Source organism: Poeciliopsis prolifica, unplaced genomic scaffold (assembly GCF_027474105.1).
Source record: "Poeciliopsis prolifica strain line A6 unplaced genomic scaffold, Auburn_PproV2 SCAFFOLD002, whole genome shotgun sequence".
NCBI lineage: Eukaryota > Metazoa > Chordata > Actinopteri > Cyprinodontiformes > Poeciliidae > Poeciliopsis > Poeciliopsis prolifica.
This window is the reverse complement of record NW_026562377.1, coordinates 16967715-16984060: the sequence shown is the minus strand read 5'-3', so window position 1 is coordinate 16984060 and position 16346 is coordinate 16967715. Positions and strand designations below refer to the sequence as shown.

General features: G+C 39.5%; 1 protein-coding gene across 1 annotated transcript; it reads right to left on the bottom strand.

The window, feature by feature from the left end:
- Positions 1-40: 40 nt before the first annotated feature.
- On the bottom strand, positions 41-14783 carry si:ch211-221n20.8 (latent-transforming growth factor beta-binding protein 4). The gene is made up of 22 exons (XM_055052478.1): positions 14658-14783; positions 13436-13576; positions 12976-13042; positions 12065-12235; positions 11526-11651; positions 11247-11387; positions 10963-11088; positions 10100-10222; positions 9751-9873; positions 9525-9647; positions 7663-7785; positions 7216-7338; positions 6217-6342; positions 5603-5731; positions 5425-5517; positions 4730-4825; positions 4450-4545; positions 4176-4271; positions 3465-3566; positions 2963-3068; positions 1747-1863; positions 41-1537 (listed from the first exon to the last, which is right to left on the bottom strand). The coding sequence occupies exons 2-22, from the start codon at positions 13565-13567 to the stop codon at positions 1459-1461; spliced, it is 2418 nt and encodes an 805-aa protein (XP_054908453.1). The 5' UTR covers positions 13568-13576; positions 14658-14783; the 3' UTR covers positions 41-1458.
- Positions 14784-16346: the final 1563 nt, after the last annotated feature.

Genomic DNA, 16346 nt, shown 5'->3' with positions numbered 1-16346 from the left:
GTAGACTAAGTCAATTATTAAAGCAGTCTCAGACTTTCACACTATCAATACTTTATTTGACTGTTGGAATGATAATCTTTGTTTACGTGTCAAACATTGTCTCATGGCAGATTAAATGGGTTGCACAGCTGCTAAAAGTTCAAACTGTCTCAAGTGAAACAGTCTACAGAGTATTTTCCCAAATATATCGTAGGCACCATTTAAACGTTTTTTGGTAATTGGAAGGCACACAGCTATATCACTACAACTTTCAGGCTTTGCTCTGATGTGCTTTGTAACCTCTACAATTACCGTAATACATGTATTTCTTTCAATCTTCACTCTGACTCACTGTGAAAACTGTCTGCAGTCACAGACAATCCCAGAAGACGTCAGAGTACGAGGATCAGGGAGTCATCATTCCTTTCAGATTAGCTGCTGATTGCTCTACCGCCATAATGATGATAACTCAAGGTGACCGTCATTCTTCCGTGTCAGAAAAGTGTCTGGACTTTGGGGAAAACCTGGCCAGGTGAAGTATTTCTTCTTTTCTTACCTCCTTGATGCAGCACTTCATCTTTTTCATGTTCGCTGAGAGGAGAATACAATGGACTAAAGCTGCAGTAATAACGCTGGCAACAAAGCGACATGATATAAAAATCACATCATAAAAAAGATGCAACGCTCTGCTTTGCAGTTTTTTAAAACTATACGCATAAAGAGCTGACGTCGTCTCATCTGCCAATAATTCCTCCCACCAGCTGAGTGCCAGTTTTCCCCACATCCTCTGCAATCACGACTCACACTGTGTGGCAGCTTCTTGGTGGGAGACGAGAGAGCCTGTGACATTCAGGGGAGATTGGACCCTCACAGCCTGATAAAGAGGCCTGGGTTGACACCACACAAAAGCTTGTGTAAATTCTTTGAGTCGCTCAGGAGTTGTGAATGAATCTTTGAGTTGATATGTGAAAAGAAAAAAAGAAAAAAAAAAACCTTCCCACAGTTGCTAAGTAACAACTAACACCTAAGAGCAAATCCTTTATGTCTATTTTAAAATCTGCGACTGAATATAACGTATAAGTGAGCTTGGGCGGTTTTATTCAAAGCTGACAATTGATTTCCACCTGCATACCGACAGTTCCAATTTACTAAAAACATTCACAAATTTACTGCCATTGGAAACCAAATCATTAAAAATGATGAATTGATAGCCCATTTAAAAGTTTAAGAAAGTCATGATTGTTTTTTTTTTTTATGTAGATTTACAGATATGTCTCTTAATCAACCAAAATAACATGAAAAGAGTCATTTCCACCAGACATGACTCTTTTATTTCAACAGCGAAGCTAAAACCCTGAGCGGCTCCCGCAGTTGTTCCCAGTTCTGAGATTGTCTGAATTCAGTCCATGTGTTTTTTTTTTAACCCCAACATACTTTTTGCTGCAGATGTTATGCGTCTTTTACTGTGTCCTGCACAGCTCATGTGTTCTTCTTCACAGGACACTGGATTTTGTAGCCAACCCTGTAGGCCTGCAGGTACACACGAGCCTGGTTCATCCTGCAAACACAATCACAGGGCAGAAAAAGGCAACAGTGCTGAGGATGATTTCATTCAGATTTGAACCTAATGTTGTCTAAAAATATTTCCTTTCAACTCACACACACAGACTTGTTTCGCACTCAAAAAAGACTTACCTGACATGCTTATTTCTGTAAAAAACGTCTTATTTCCAGAATAACATAATGCACGCCTGAGTGGCAACTGACCTGTATTTAGTGCAAAGCTGAACTCCCAGGGGTCCACAGCGGTCAACGTAGCTCTCCCTGACAGCTTTCCTCACCGCACGAGCTGTGCTGACCACCGTGGTGACCACAGGACATGTCCTACAACGCATGGATTATTTATTGGAGTATCTACTGCAAGCAGCAGAGCAATCATTCATCCCCACTTCAAAAAGTCACCAAATCTTTGTCATTAACCAGGACTATGTGGAGAAGGCAAAACTCACAACTTCAGAACTTATCTATTACGGCAAAACGTGTGTGTATTCACTTCTAACTTATCAGACTTTTGATCTCTAACTTGATATGGTAAAAAAAAATCCCTCCCAAAAAACACATATTACATTATTGTTTCTGTAACAATCAATTATTTGTTTTTCTATTAGAAAAATAACTGCTGATTTTGTGCTTTAGGGAAATACATTATATATTTGTTTAAATGTGAAACTGTGAAAACATCAAAAAGGTGTCAAATTATAATTTCACTTTGTTACTTTGCTGTGTTGAAGAACTGAAAGCAAGACATGCAGGGGAAATAAACAATTTGATCAAAACAAACAAGCAAACAAACAAAAAAAAAAAATACTAGAGTCCTGACCAGGTAATCCAAAACAAGAAATCTTGGTTGAAAACTCAGGAAACAAATAAAAACTGATTTATTTATATAGGTTGGACGATGTTAGCTGAGACTAGAATCAGGTTGGAGAAGTCAGAAATCTGTTGCATCTGAGGAGAAATAAACAGAGAAAACCAAGAAAAGGCAACAAGGAACAAACTAAAGTAATGCACAATTCTGTGAAACACAAAAAATACAAAGCTAATAACTAACGGTGACCCTTGGACATGAATAACTTCAAAGGAGCTATGGAAGATAACTCTCTCTTTCAGAGAGAGAGCAAAGACTGCAACATAAGTAAGAATCTAAAAACATAAAATACACTCAAGCACCAGGAAATGAAAAATCAAAGGGTTGCCGCGTACGACATTGCAACACAAACTAAAAGTCTTAATGACCACCATACTCATACTGTTGAATCCCAGTAAAACTTAACTAGTTAGTCAATATTTCATTCACAATGAGACTCGTGTCATTATCAAATCTGAGTACTTGATGCTGATTAGTCAGAAAAACAGGAACTTGAAGGAAAGCTGATGTTAGATTTTCTACGCATGTTAGATTATGTTCTTTTTTTACACTTACAGTCTCTCACAGCGCATGCCTGCGGTGCCTTCTGGACAGGTACAGGTGTTGTGCGGGCTGCAGGTGGCTCCATGTTGACAAGGTGGGACACATCGTGTTGTTACAGCTACAGTGACATCCCACAGTGTTACTAAGAGAAAACATCTGTTCTTCCTTTGTATCCACCTTCATTCTAGTCCAAATTGAATAGGCTTGGTGGGGAAAGAGTAAATGAACAAAACAAACAAGACAGTGCAATGTTTCATTTTTTCAACACATTAAGTGAATCAAAGAGCCACTTGCAGCTTCAGCTTACAGACCACTGATCAAGCAAATGCCATCCTATTTCAATATCACTGTAGCATAAAGAGTGACAGCTTGGTTTCTTATTCATTGTTAAATTAAAACTGTGAAAGTTTAAAAATTTAATAGATCCAAGGAAGCGATTAGTTGCAGTTGACTTAGTATTCTCATAACTTTGGCCACCTGCCTGTGCATATGGATTTGAAAGTTATTGGCAAACCTGTTTCACAGAGGCTGCCGGTGAATCCTTTGGTGCAGCGGCATCGGTTTAGGCCCACACACACTCCTCCGTTCCTGCAAGGCTTTTGACACTGGATGGGCTCTGACGAGAACAAAGGACTACAGACGTCTAGACTAATTCAGTTCAACATGGCTCATCTCTGCACCTGTCAGTGAGACTCAGTGACCAGAAAAAGACGTTGAACAAATAGCGGAGCAATTCCAAGCGGCCCGTAAACTGATGTGTGCTTTCTTTGAGGTAACACGACCTCGGGGATGAGGAACTGTATTCTGGCATTATTGTTTTTTAGAAGCAATGCAACAGTTCTCTTGCTTGGTTATAGTCTGAATACCTGCTGTAAATCAGCAGCAAGTTTAATTAACTTTTAATTAATTTAACAAATTACAGCAAAAGCTTTGGTGCTCCACCATTATGACAGTCTCTCACAGCGCAGGCCTCTTCAAAAAACAATTATTCTTTTTCCTTCTTTTGCAAACCTGTATGTGTGTGTGTGTGTGTGTGCGTGTGTGTGTGTGTGTGTGTGTGTGTGTGTGTGTGTGTGTGTGTGTGTGTGTGTGTGTGTGTGTGTGTGCATAAAATACTTGATTTAGCTTCTGCAATGATATCGTTGATTTAAAGAGCTTGCCAAATTAAAATAGATACACAAGCTACAATGAACTTAATAGAGAGCGGACATTTTCATTGTTTTACCAATCTGGCATCGAGCTCCTTGCCATCCAGCAGCACACGTGCATTTGTTAACATCGACACATCTTCCCCCGTTCTGACAGGCTGGAGTGCACAGTGCTGCGAAACACACAAAGAAACCTCTTCGAAGGACAGAACTGCTAACATCTGGTTCAGTCTGCCGTCTTTAGATGAACCGTTTTCATGTTTTTACTTTATATTATGAACAGTTTCGTAGTTGCTAAAGTAGTAAAGAAAAAAAAAAGTCACTCAGATGTTCTGTTGTGATTTCACTTACGCGACAGGCACTGGGGGCCCGTGTAATCAGAGGAACACTGGCAGGTACCGGGGCCTACACAGCGGCCGCCGTTTGCACACGGCAGCTCACACACGGCTGAGCATGGAGAGATGAAAGAATGTTAAACCTGAACAGTTGCAGATATAGCATTCAAAACTGGAACAATGCAAATCAAAACGACTCGTTTCCAAGCACGATTTATCTACTACACAAAGTTACAGAGTCGGATCGACTCTCGCAAGCTGATTCATGCTCCTACTGATGAAATAAGGCATAGTACCTGTGTGGCAGCCTTCTCCTGTCCACCCAGAAGGACACAAACACATGTTCCAGCGCATGCACGTTCCTCCATGGGCGCAGGGTGGAGAGCAAATGGCTGAAATAAACAACCAGCAAGGATTTATTACACCCTTAATTTATACTTTCACAGTTTTGAAGACAGTTTTGAGTTAGATGATTACTTTAGACCTTAATCTGCCAGGGATAGGAATAGTTTTGGGGTGAAGTGTGCTTTACCATGGACTATAAAAACTGATTTTAAGCAGCATGTGGCTGTTTTGCTGACGCAAGTGTCTTTTCCAGATAAATTGAACCAGAAAGTTTGTGAACGTTCAACAAAGTCAGCAGAAACATCTTAAATTAAAAGATGTTTTAAAGGATCACATCAAACCTAAATGTGCCAGGGAGCATGAATAATTTTGAGTCTACCTGTGTTTAAACCAGTGGATATCGGTTTTATTGCTTTTGATAATTGTTTTGACGAATTTTCCAGTTAAATAATCATAAATAGGATCAAATTTTCTTACAGATATTAAAAAGTCTTTTAGCTCACCAATTGTCAAAGCAGGTATGAAATGGCAGCTTGTTTAGTATAAATCTGGGTACAAAACAACCAAAGCTGCAAAATCATGAAATAGTGAAGAGGCAAATGACCAGCATCCCTCTATGTATGATTATTTCCACTAAGGTTTGTACCTGAGCAGCCCACACCAGGGTAGCCTGGAGGACAGTCGCAGCTGTTTGGCCCCACACACACTCCGTAGTTCTGACACGGTGGGTCACACACAGCTGGATCAGATAAGACGCGCGTTATCTCAGGTTGGGTGTCACCAAACAAATCAATGAGATTTCTTCTCATCAGTGTTTGACTCACGTCGACACCTGGTGGGGTCATCAGCTCGGACCTCGTATCCCTTGTTGCAGGTGCAGTTAAACCCCCCGGGGTGGTTCACACAGAGCTGCTCACAGCCTCCGTTTGTAAAGTCTCCGCACTCGTTCACGTCTCATTGGGAGGGACAGATGGGGAGACAGTTTGAAAGCCTGCTAATGGAATTCTGGAAAACACTTTTGAGATAAAGTGACAAAACAAATTTGGACGGAAACAGTGTATAAAACTTGGCAACAGCAGAACTTGTTAAGATTTGATGACATTAATTTTGAGCACTCCCCGCCTCCCAGATGATGTAATTTGATTTAGAGGGAACCTTCCTACTGGCAAGTGCAAAAAGGATGAGCGTTTGATAACGGTCTGTGAAACCCGTCCAACTTTTATTATGTTTTCAGCTGAAAGCCGACAGCAGTAAATGCTTAAAAGAGATTGCATTTGGAGGACGCTTTCAACAGATGGTGAAATTTGAGGAAATTCAGGATTGTAGTGGAATGATAAAAAATAAATCAACTAACAGTGTTTCTTGCATAAATATGTTTTAAGAGAACATCCTAAAAACTTTACAGGGGCAAAGTTGAAGAGCGAAGATGAAGTCTCACCAACGCAGCTCTTGAGGTCGTCTCCCAGCTTCCAACCTGCGCGACAGCCACACTGGACGTTGCCCTCAGCTCTCAGGGAACATACGTGGTCGCAACCTCCATTTCTTAGCAGACAAGAGGTAGCATCTATCCATGTCAAGAAGAACAGGAGCTTTAAATACCCTAGTGCCTCATGGCCCACAGAAAAATGTATTGAAAACAAGATATCAGGTTAAACCTAGTTCAGTAATGGAGCATTACAAAGTAGTTTTACACATAAGTCCAGAGATATTTACATTTCAAAGACAAAGGCAGCATGAGTGACAGAAAGAGGTTTTATGGATAGCCCTGAATCTGTTTTCTCTGTAGGCATATCCTATCTCAATAGGAGATAATGTTGGTCAGTATCATGTATTTAGGGTCCGGGAATTTTCTGTTTCCTCAGAAATCCTCTATGCTGCCCTATTTCTGCATTTTATTAATGTGGTATTAATAAATCCTCTTGTAAGTATTTTCTTAAATTCTCCTAATTCCAGCTCTTAAAAGCTGGCCATGCACGTTGTTTAAACCAGTATCAATAAATAAATGTGGTGATACCGGGACATCCGATTAAAAGATAAGGTTTACCACCTTATCTTTTAATTGGCTTTTGCACTTCAATCCACAAAAACCTCACAGTATAAATATATGTATGTCTACAATGTTAAGGTGAAGTGGCAAAACAGTTCTTTTATAGAAAAGAAAAGTCCTAAGAGTGCTTTTCAATCTCTGGCAGGGGTGCTGGTGTGTTGGGTCTCTATTCCCTCATATAGTTTAACAGAATTGAGAAGAAAAAATTTTGAAAATTATATAACACACACTTTCAGTCGAGGTGGATGATGATAACAGCAAAAAAAAAAAATAAAATAAATCCCTATGTGTAAATTTAATTTATGTACGTCCTCTTTAACATCAGTAGACAACTTGGCAGGTCATTTCACACATTAACAACTAATGTTAGTCACAAGTTAGGGAACCCACTAGTGCAAGTGAGGTTGTCAGTATGCAATAACAGAGGACGCGGGCAGTGGCAGGTGAATCCCCCAGGAGAGTTGGTACAGGCGTGAGAGCATCCACCATTCTGCAGTTTGCATTCGTCGACGTCTGCGTGCAAACAAAGGGGAAAATTGTCAACGTTAACATTTAGGCATCCGAGTCTCGCTTCTGTACATCAGAATGCTGGTTTAGTTTTTCTTTATCTACTAATCTTTTAAAATGTGTCCCCAGGACTCTCAGTTATGTCCAGGCATGCAAACATCCTGTCTGGCAAACCCATAAAAACATTTTTTTTTTAAAAACAGATTACATATTCATCACAACCCCGCGCTATGAATGCTGGTAAATTGCTGAAACTGAGCTCCTTTAAATGACTGAAAACGAGTGTGCAAACTGCTGCATTAAGTGAATGAGTGCCTGCGAGTTACTGACCTACGCAGGTGCGGCCATCAATGTGCAGCTGGTAGCCCGGTTTACAGGAGCACCGGAAAGAGCCTATAGTGTTGACGCAAATGTGCTCACAGGTCCCATTTGGAGCTGAACACTCGTCCACATCTGGGAGGATCAGAGACATTTCGATAACTCCTTCACCACAAACATAACACAACATCCAAGAGCTCATTTAGACTTTAATTAAACAACAGATGTTTGAGATTTTACAAGTTTGGATGAAGTGAACGGTGTTTTTCAGTGTCATTTAAGATTGATGCAAAGGTCAGCGGAGACTTGATTTCTTTGCTACCTTATGTTGATATGTAATTTAGCTGAAGTCACAGTTTAATTCTTGCTGGAGAGGCAAATTGTATCCTATCAACTTGCAATGTTGCTGGTGGACAGCAGAATTTGTGGGTATTTCAGTTTTATTTACCAAATTCAAGTAAGCTTTTCTCTTTACCAACACATTTCCGAATGCTGAAAGAGGCTGCCATAATTATGTGTTCTTCCTCAGCTTTTATAAACAAAGAGCAGACTATGAATGTTAAGCTTTACTGTTAGTATTCAGTGTTTACCTCCTTATCATTCTTGTTTGATGGAAAGAGACGCATCACTGCACTTTACAAGACATTACGCACTGACTATTAATTTACTTACAGGCTGAAGACACCAAGTATGGGGAGTATGGGGTGTCAAGATTTGGAAGTCGCATAGCGGAAAACAACATTGCAAGCTAATTTGCATTATTCAACAGTCTCTGCTGCATGAATGAAAAAAGGTCACAAAGGCGATGTGATTTTGAAGATCAGTTGTTGCAGTGAATCCAATACGTCAGGCTTGGGAAACACAACAAGAGGAATGGTAATTAATCAGTCATCTATAATGATTACTTCTTTGAATACAGACTTGAGGTAAGCGTTGGCTGTTTCTTTGCGATGTTTAACAGAAAGTAGTTAAACTGTCATCTGAACTGAAAAAAAAAATAACTCGTGATTCCAATCCGCTTCTTGAAGGTAGTTTGTTTTCCCCTTAGGATCTTCACTTGTGTTAAAAACATCAACATAAAAGATCCATTTGTAAAAGTACAAAAACATGTGGAAAAAACGTATTTGATGCCCAGAGTTTCAGCTTGACCGAGAAAGAGAAAAATATTATTAATATATGTCTTCTAACAAAATATTATTAGAATAGCAATTTTCTTTTCCACGGTTTTTGGTACTAGTGGCTTTTTCTGACACTTAACAGACAGGAAATGAGCAGAGAGAGCAGCCTGGAAGAGGTAAAGGTCTCAAGGCTGTAGACCAAACCCACAATTAATATCCCTTTATGTGGGCTGACAGCCTCACTGTTACTCTATGTGATGCCAGTAGCACAGCACTGTTATAGTTTATGGCCATAAAAATAAATAAATATCCGAAAACCAAATTTCAACTTGTCCCTTCTGCACATGCCAGAAATAGAATTGCAGAAAAACTATATTCTGCAGGAAACAAGAAAATCTCCAATCAACAGTTATCTTCTGAAATCTTTGGACATATTCAAGCTAATATTAGTCTAATTTTGTCTATACAAATAATTTAGACAAAAAAAAAAAAACATAATAAGTTAGTCTTGGACAACTTTCCAATACACTGAGGAGTCAGCAGATTTTTTTTGTTGTGGATGACTTGCCACCTTTCTTTTTTTGACCACAATTTTACGTGTCAAAACTGTGGTCATAATTGTTGGAGTTTGTGTGGATCTGGCAGTGTTTTTTTTTTTTTTTTATCTTAATTTACTGCTCAAGAAACGAAAATCAATTTATTTATGTTTTTTTTTTCTTTCCAATCAAGATTTTTCTGACAAAATAATTGCCTTACCTGTGCAGTTATGTCCACCCTGGTCCAGCTGGTAGCCCGCAGCACACTGACAGCTGTATGTTCCTAAATCATTGGTGCAGTTGTGTTCACAGTACCCATTGTTTAGAAGGCACTCATCAACATCTGTAAATGAGGAGAAACTTGAAGGACTTCCATGCTCAACTGCAGTTAGCAAATTTTCAGCCATGTTTGTGGTAAAGCATGCACATAAATAACTCTGACCCACCAAAGCAAGCATGCCCGTCTCCATTAAAGCCCTGGTAACACTGGCAGAAGTACGAACCGATGATGTTGCCACATTGAGCATTGGTGTCACACCTGTGAATGCCTGATGCACACTCGTTCTCATCTGGGAGGAGATTGTTTTAAAAATTATTATTATTATTATTATTTTTTTTTTTTGCAAAGCAGTATCTAAAACTCGGTTCATTTCTGTTCCATAGCCATTCTGCCGCCCAGGATCATTTTAATGGACGGCATAACAGCAGGCATTAAAACCCGCGCACACAAGGAAGCTGACCCCGTCGTCGGGAAGCGGAGTTTTCCACAGAGAGACGTCAGCACTAATTGCTTACCTTCGCAGTGTGTGCCGTTTCCCTGGTAACCGGGTCGACAAATACACTTGTAGCTCCCGAGCGTGTTCTCACACACACCCTGACCTTCGCACAACTCGGGACTCTCTGCACACTCGTCCACATCTGGGACAGGAGCAAAGTGACAATCAACAGTTTTTGTTTTTTTTTTCATTCACAGCTGATGAGATTTCCTCTTGAATATTTTACACCCAAGTTGAAAAAAATGCGTTATTTACACAAAGAAGTCACATTACAGATTGTGTTGAAACCCACTTTACCTCAATCGGGGCTCTGATTAGGCCTAAGTGGTTGCAAATCTGTCACTAGAAAAAAAGCTTCACTATGACAACATTGTCCAAGATGGTCTATTATTCTTGTTATTCTCGTTTGTATGAAAATTTCTGTATTTATTCTTCCTTTGTGTAATTATGTTCTTTTTGCTGCTTTAGGCAAAACTGCACAAACTTCATTTGAAAGTCATTTTAACTTTAATGCCCTTTTTCAGTAAATCGGAGGAAAGAAATTGAAGGCAGAATGTCTTCACGAACACCTATTCATATGTTGAGACACAAATTAAAATGTAAGTCCACTTTTTGAGTCTATTCAGTCTATCTTTGTCTGATTTTATAATTTATTTAAAAAAAAAACAACTATATGCAGAAAACAACTGTATGTAAACAAACTGAATATTTCTTACTTTCATTACAGGCTGGATAAAAGTGGTAAAAGCAGGTAATGACAAAGTACTAAACAGCAGGTTGGCAGCACAGCAGCAGCTTTCAGGAGAATTACACCTGGATACTGAAGCATCGGCTCAGCTCTAAATATGAGTCTGTTCCAGTGACACTTAATAAAAGACTTACCAACACAAGCAGGGGCCTCGGTTCTAAAGCCCCGCTGGCATTGGCACAGAAAGCTGCCGGGAGTGTTCACACATGCGTTTCCCAGTTCACGGCGACACAGCTCCTCAAAGCTGCACTCATCTACGTCTACACAGGACGGAAATCAACAGCTGTTAGGGTGGAGGGCCAAGATCAAGAGGGTCATTCATGATTATTCAGTCATTCAGGGCCACGCTATGCAGGAATCTTTTACGTTTTTTTATTACGAAGGCAGTGTTCATATCACACCCCAAAATGCACTTTACCTACACAGCCTTGTCCATTCAAAGCCCTTACATGTCCCGCTGGGCACGAGCAGGTGAAGGAACCAGGGGTGTTTGTGCATTCAGCCCCTTCCTCACAGGCCTGCAAGCCTGTGACTGCAGCCAGAGCGCATTCATCTATGTCTGTAAAAAATCCAAAGGAGATATTCTTTATAACCGTGACATGCAAGCGCTATCTTTATTAAAATATACATATCTTTCTCTCTGCCGCACATAAACACACACGCCCACACACACACACATTTAGGGAGGCAGACAAACCCTGGCACCCTCCAGATCCCATCAGGAAGCCACGGAGACAGGAACATGAGTATGAGCCGGGGGTATTAGTGCAGCTGGCATGGGGACCACATGGCCCGGGTCCTACTTCTTCACACTCATTAACATCTGGTGAATGGAGACGGATGAGGGGAAGATACAAGATCAAATGTGACATGTTGTGGAAGAGCTAAGAGCAAACATGTATTTAAAAAAAAAAGTAAGAGTCTAACAGAATCAGCTGAAAGATTGATTCTGCTACTTCCTCAAAATAGCTCCACTTTTTCAGAATTTGTCGTTTTTCTTTTTCTTGTAGCAGATTACAAGTTGTTGACTTCCAAAAATTCATCTGTTTCAGGAAGGGATTCTCATTTTATGGAAAGCAGTCTTGAAAAATTCCTCCATTTTATGTACAAACTTGCCAACCATTCTAAATTCCAACGACAATTTCACGGCATCCACAGTGATCTCCCTGGATTTCCAGAACCACAAACATCATCATGAATCATTGCTCCATGCTTGTAAGTCTGTCCATGTCTCACCTTTACACTCGGCCGCTCCGTGCAGAGCGAATCCTACAGGGCAAGTACAGTTGTCACCGTTCTGCACTGTTCCAGATGGACACCCACAACCAGTGCTGCCGCCCTGCGTCACCTGGTTTCCTGGACATCGAGCAACAGTGGGGCTCGGCCGAGACATCGTAATCGTTGGAGCTGGTTATGTAGAAAGAAAGCAACAAGGCGACTTGTAAAAGTATTTATAATCCTTGAACTTTTTCCACAATTTGTTGTGTTACAACTGCAATCTTCACAGTATTTTATCAGGATACTATCTGACAGTTAAGAAGCAAGTAGTACGCAACTGTGACGCGGCAGCAAAAACACGACAATCTTTTACAATTATATCTCAATGAAATGTAGCCCAGTTGAATTTAATTTATCTTAAATGGTTAACTTAATGTTGACCAATCCTGGATGAAAACCTATTAGAGACTGCAAAAGACTTGAGACTGGAACAAAGCAGAGCTACAATGAAATAGTTCAGATCAAAGCTCTGGTGTTCTAATAGCCTAGTCAAAGTCCAGACCTGCAGTCAATCAAATATATGGAGAAACTTAAAAACTGATGTTCCTTCATCTAATCTGATTTGTTTTGCAAAAAAAACACTTAGGAATATTTTTCATCTCTAGATGTGCCAAAGGTCTCGATCAGCTTTGTCCATATTTACCCAAAGAACTTTATCCCCATATGATTCCATCAGAACACAGTGGCAAAAAGCATTAAATATAAAATAATGTCGTATTTCTCTTTTTTGTGACAAAACATACTGAGGGTTGCTGTTGAGCAGTAACTAAATTTGAAAAAGCTCAAGGTTTGAAATGTATTTTCTATTGTACTACAAAAACAAAAAAAGAACTACAGCACAATCCACAGAACACACGTAGAAAACCTACATGTGGTTGCTGTACGACTCTCCATCACTTCTGTGATATTTCTGATTGCATTCTCAATTTCTGGACTCTGAAACACAAAAGTGCAAAAAAAAAGTACAAGGTTTATTCATAACATTAAGCCTGAAAAACATCCGTTTCACTGTGTAAGTCTTCTTTCTGTTGCATATACCAAGACTTCAGCTCTGAGGAGGAGCTTTACAGAAATAGGAGGTGCTAGTATGAGCAAGCGTTTAGGCACCCCTGAATGGCTGCCACTGGAGAATCATGGAGTCCTCAAACACAAACAAAACAACAAAAAAGAATCAAAGCAACAGTATAAGTATGTTTTTGACAAGAGATTATGATATAAAGCTCAAAATGTCAAATTTTAGATAATGCTCCCTCCCATCCCTTCACTTTTTATAGATCAAGCAAACAAAACATAAAAGCTCCACAAACAGAAGATAAACCACTGACTGACCTGGCTCCTGTTGAGTTTGGCCTCAAGTTGTTTGAGGACTTCATTGTCATTTTCTTCATAGTTACTCAGAACTCCAGTCACTAGCGAAAGCAGCAGCAGCAACGCTGACACAAGGGTCCAGAGGTGGGTCATCGCCTGAAACTACATCAGGAAATCGGATCATTTATAGAGCTGCAAATGACTGTTTCCAGTAAGTCAGACAACAGAGAAACACAGTCTGGTTAATGCATGTTTAGGCACGAAAGGCATGAAGAGGGGGATTTAAGCAGCCTGTCATTACCCCCCACCTCTCCTTCTGAGGCTGCACAAAGCATAGGAAACCTATTAGTACCACATATGCTTGAGCTGCAGCCACTTTAAAATGATTACTGTCTGATACAGGGCTGTTTTTTTTCCCACCCCTGGTTTCCACTGAAGCACATTAATCTCTGCGAAACTGACAAAAAACCTTTCAAAAAAGTTACAGAGACAAATAACATTTACCATAATACGGACAATTTAAATCAAATCTTCATGTGTGACTGTAATTGCTTGATGAGACAATTAGTCAATGTAAACATATGTATTCAGAAATATCAGAACTTGAACAAAGCACTTTCTAAATTAGTCAAAGGAAAGGACAAAACAAATACAATCGTGTTAAAAGAACTACTAACAGTAGAGGACCCGTATCCACTGTGTCTAATCTGGAATTAGAGAAATAAGCCTGAAACTGAGTCTCACTTCTAAATACGTTAAATTTCAAACTATCCAGTTTGTTTTGATACACGGATTGCAATCCTTTGGCCACCTTTTAGTTGGTGATTTTCACAGTGGATGTTGGGTCCTCAGTTCCCTGGTGACAAGTTTTTAAATAGAAAGCATTGGACTGTATGATGTCACTGTTGACATTTCAAGGTCAAAATTCTGAAACTTTTGATTTGAAGTTTGCAACTTCCCCAGCAAAACCAACATAATCACAGCAACATTTAATGTGGACACAAATACAATTGACAAACCGCTTCCAGATGACTCTGGAGTCAAATGATCATTATTATCATTATTATTTGTAAATTAAAGCTCTTCCACTAATATTTTGAGTTGGTTCTGTGCGTCACGTTTGACGGTCTGTGTAAAAAAAGTTACGCCACAAAAACAGCACAAACATGTCATCCTAAGTGGGAATAAACGTGATCTGTGGAGCGTTGATGCGGTGCGAGGCAGAGCTCTTCAACCAACTCACCGTCGTACCCGGATTTTCTGTTTCCCCCAAAACCAAAGACGCGGGGAAAAATGCGCGATCCGCAGCCGACTTCGATCTCCTCAGATGGGGGATCCTGCAGCTGCACGCCAGGCTTCTCCCTCTATGTCAGAGTCATAAAAAGTGTTTGAGTGGGGGGAGAAGGAGGCGATGCAATCCAGCAGTGACTCCACATCCTGTCTCGGAGCTCCGCACTTCCCACTATACTGATCCCTAAACACCACAACCAACGAGCCAGAAACAAGAGGCAGTGAGCACCATTTTGTTTCCCAGGCAGATTTATGTTAAATATGATAGCACTTCTCTCAAAGTATGACACAATAATGTGTTTCAATCTCTATCTATCTATCTATCTATCTATCTATCTATCTATCTATCTATCTATCTATCTATCTATCTATCTATCTATCTATCTATCTATCTATCTATCTATCTATCTATCTATCTATCTATCTATCTATCTATCTATCTATCTATCTATCTATCTATCTATCTATCTATCTATCTATCTATCTATCTATCTATCTATCTATCTATCTATCTATCTATCTATCTATCTATCTATCTATCTATCTATCTATCTATCTATCTATCTATCTATCTATCTATCTATCTATCTACACAGCGGCAACAAATGTCCATATTTTCAATATTTACAGAAAATAAACAAGTGTTTTTTAAGCAAGCATGTTGAAACTTTCTCAATAATTTGTGTCCTAACGAGCTTAAAAAACGTTTTTTTTATGTTTTTTTTTTCTGTCAAAATTCTGTCAAGGAGTTTCCTTTTACCATTTGCATGTGAGGCATTCACTTTCCCCAACACAGATCAGGGAGCTCTAAAGGCTGGTTGAAAGCATAAGATTAAGTATTTTTGTGTTTGAAACATCTTGTAAAATGGACAAAGGTTATGGTCAGAAACATAAGTAGCTGTTTGCTAGAAAACAGCCACTTTTGCAGAGAAATTCAAACTAAAAGTTGAATAGCTGAGGTTTCATTTCCTGCTCCTGTGTGTCCTATCTTCAATTTCGCACTTCTGGTCATAAAGTATTTCTGTTCATTTCTTCCTTTTATTTCAATTTCCTGCTGTCAAGAAGTAGTTGGACTTTGTCGTTCTCACTTTCTCTGGTCAGGTTTTGCTCGTGTTCAAAACCTCTTGCATTTTGTTGATCCCTGAGTTTTACTTAGTTTTTTTTTTGGTATTTTTCTAGACTTATCACATGCCACTTGGTTGCATTGTTTGATCTGTAATTAACTGTACATTATTGTATTCAACATTTAAATCAATTCCACATTGTGCTGAGAATCTGCTCATTTATATTTTCAGGTTAGGAGTTGACATGGATTCATCATTAGGCTACAGTGACAAGAGACAACTGAATCTTTCAAATATAAGGCACCAAACTAGCTGTTTAACACAGAAGTGGTGGTGTTATTCTGAGGGCAAAATTTGACAGCCAGGTCTATAGATGTATTCAACACAATCATTTCTGAAATGAAAATGTCAAATATCCACCCTCAGCTATATCTCAAGTTTGGTGATGACTTCTAAAGATGTGTGGCGTCTCTCCAATGTTACATCTGTCCAAACATAAATGGGCATAACTTGTACACGGTTATTGTTTAAAATAAATAAATCATGAACATTTTCTCCCACACTGATAAGAGGATACA

Bases quoted from the DNA above. Each gene is read 5' to 3' on its own strand.
- si:ch211-221n20.8 (XM_055052478.1), bottom strand. From the start codon at position 13,567: ATGACCCACCTCTGGACCCTTGTGTCAGCGTTGCTGCTGCTGCTTTCG. The intron at 9,874-10,099 runs GTAAGCAATTAG...ATCTCCTCCCAG, and splicing joins AAACGGCACACACTGCGAAG to ATGAGAACGAGTGTGCATCA. The intron at 3,567-4,175 runs GTAAAACAATGA...TGTTCTCGTCAG, and splicing joins AGGAGCTCGATGCCAGATTG to AGCCCATCCAGTGTCAAAAG.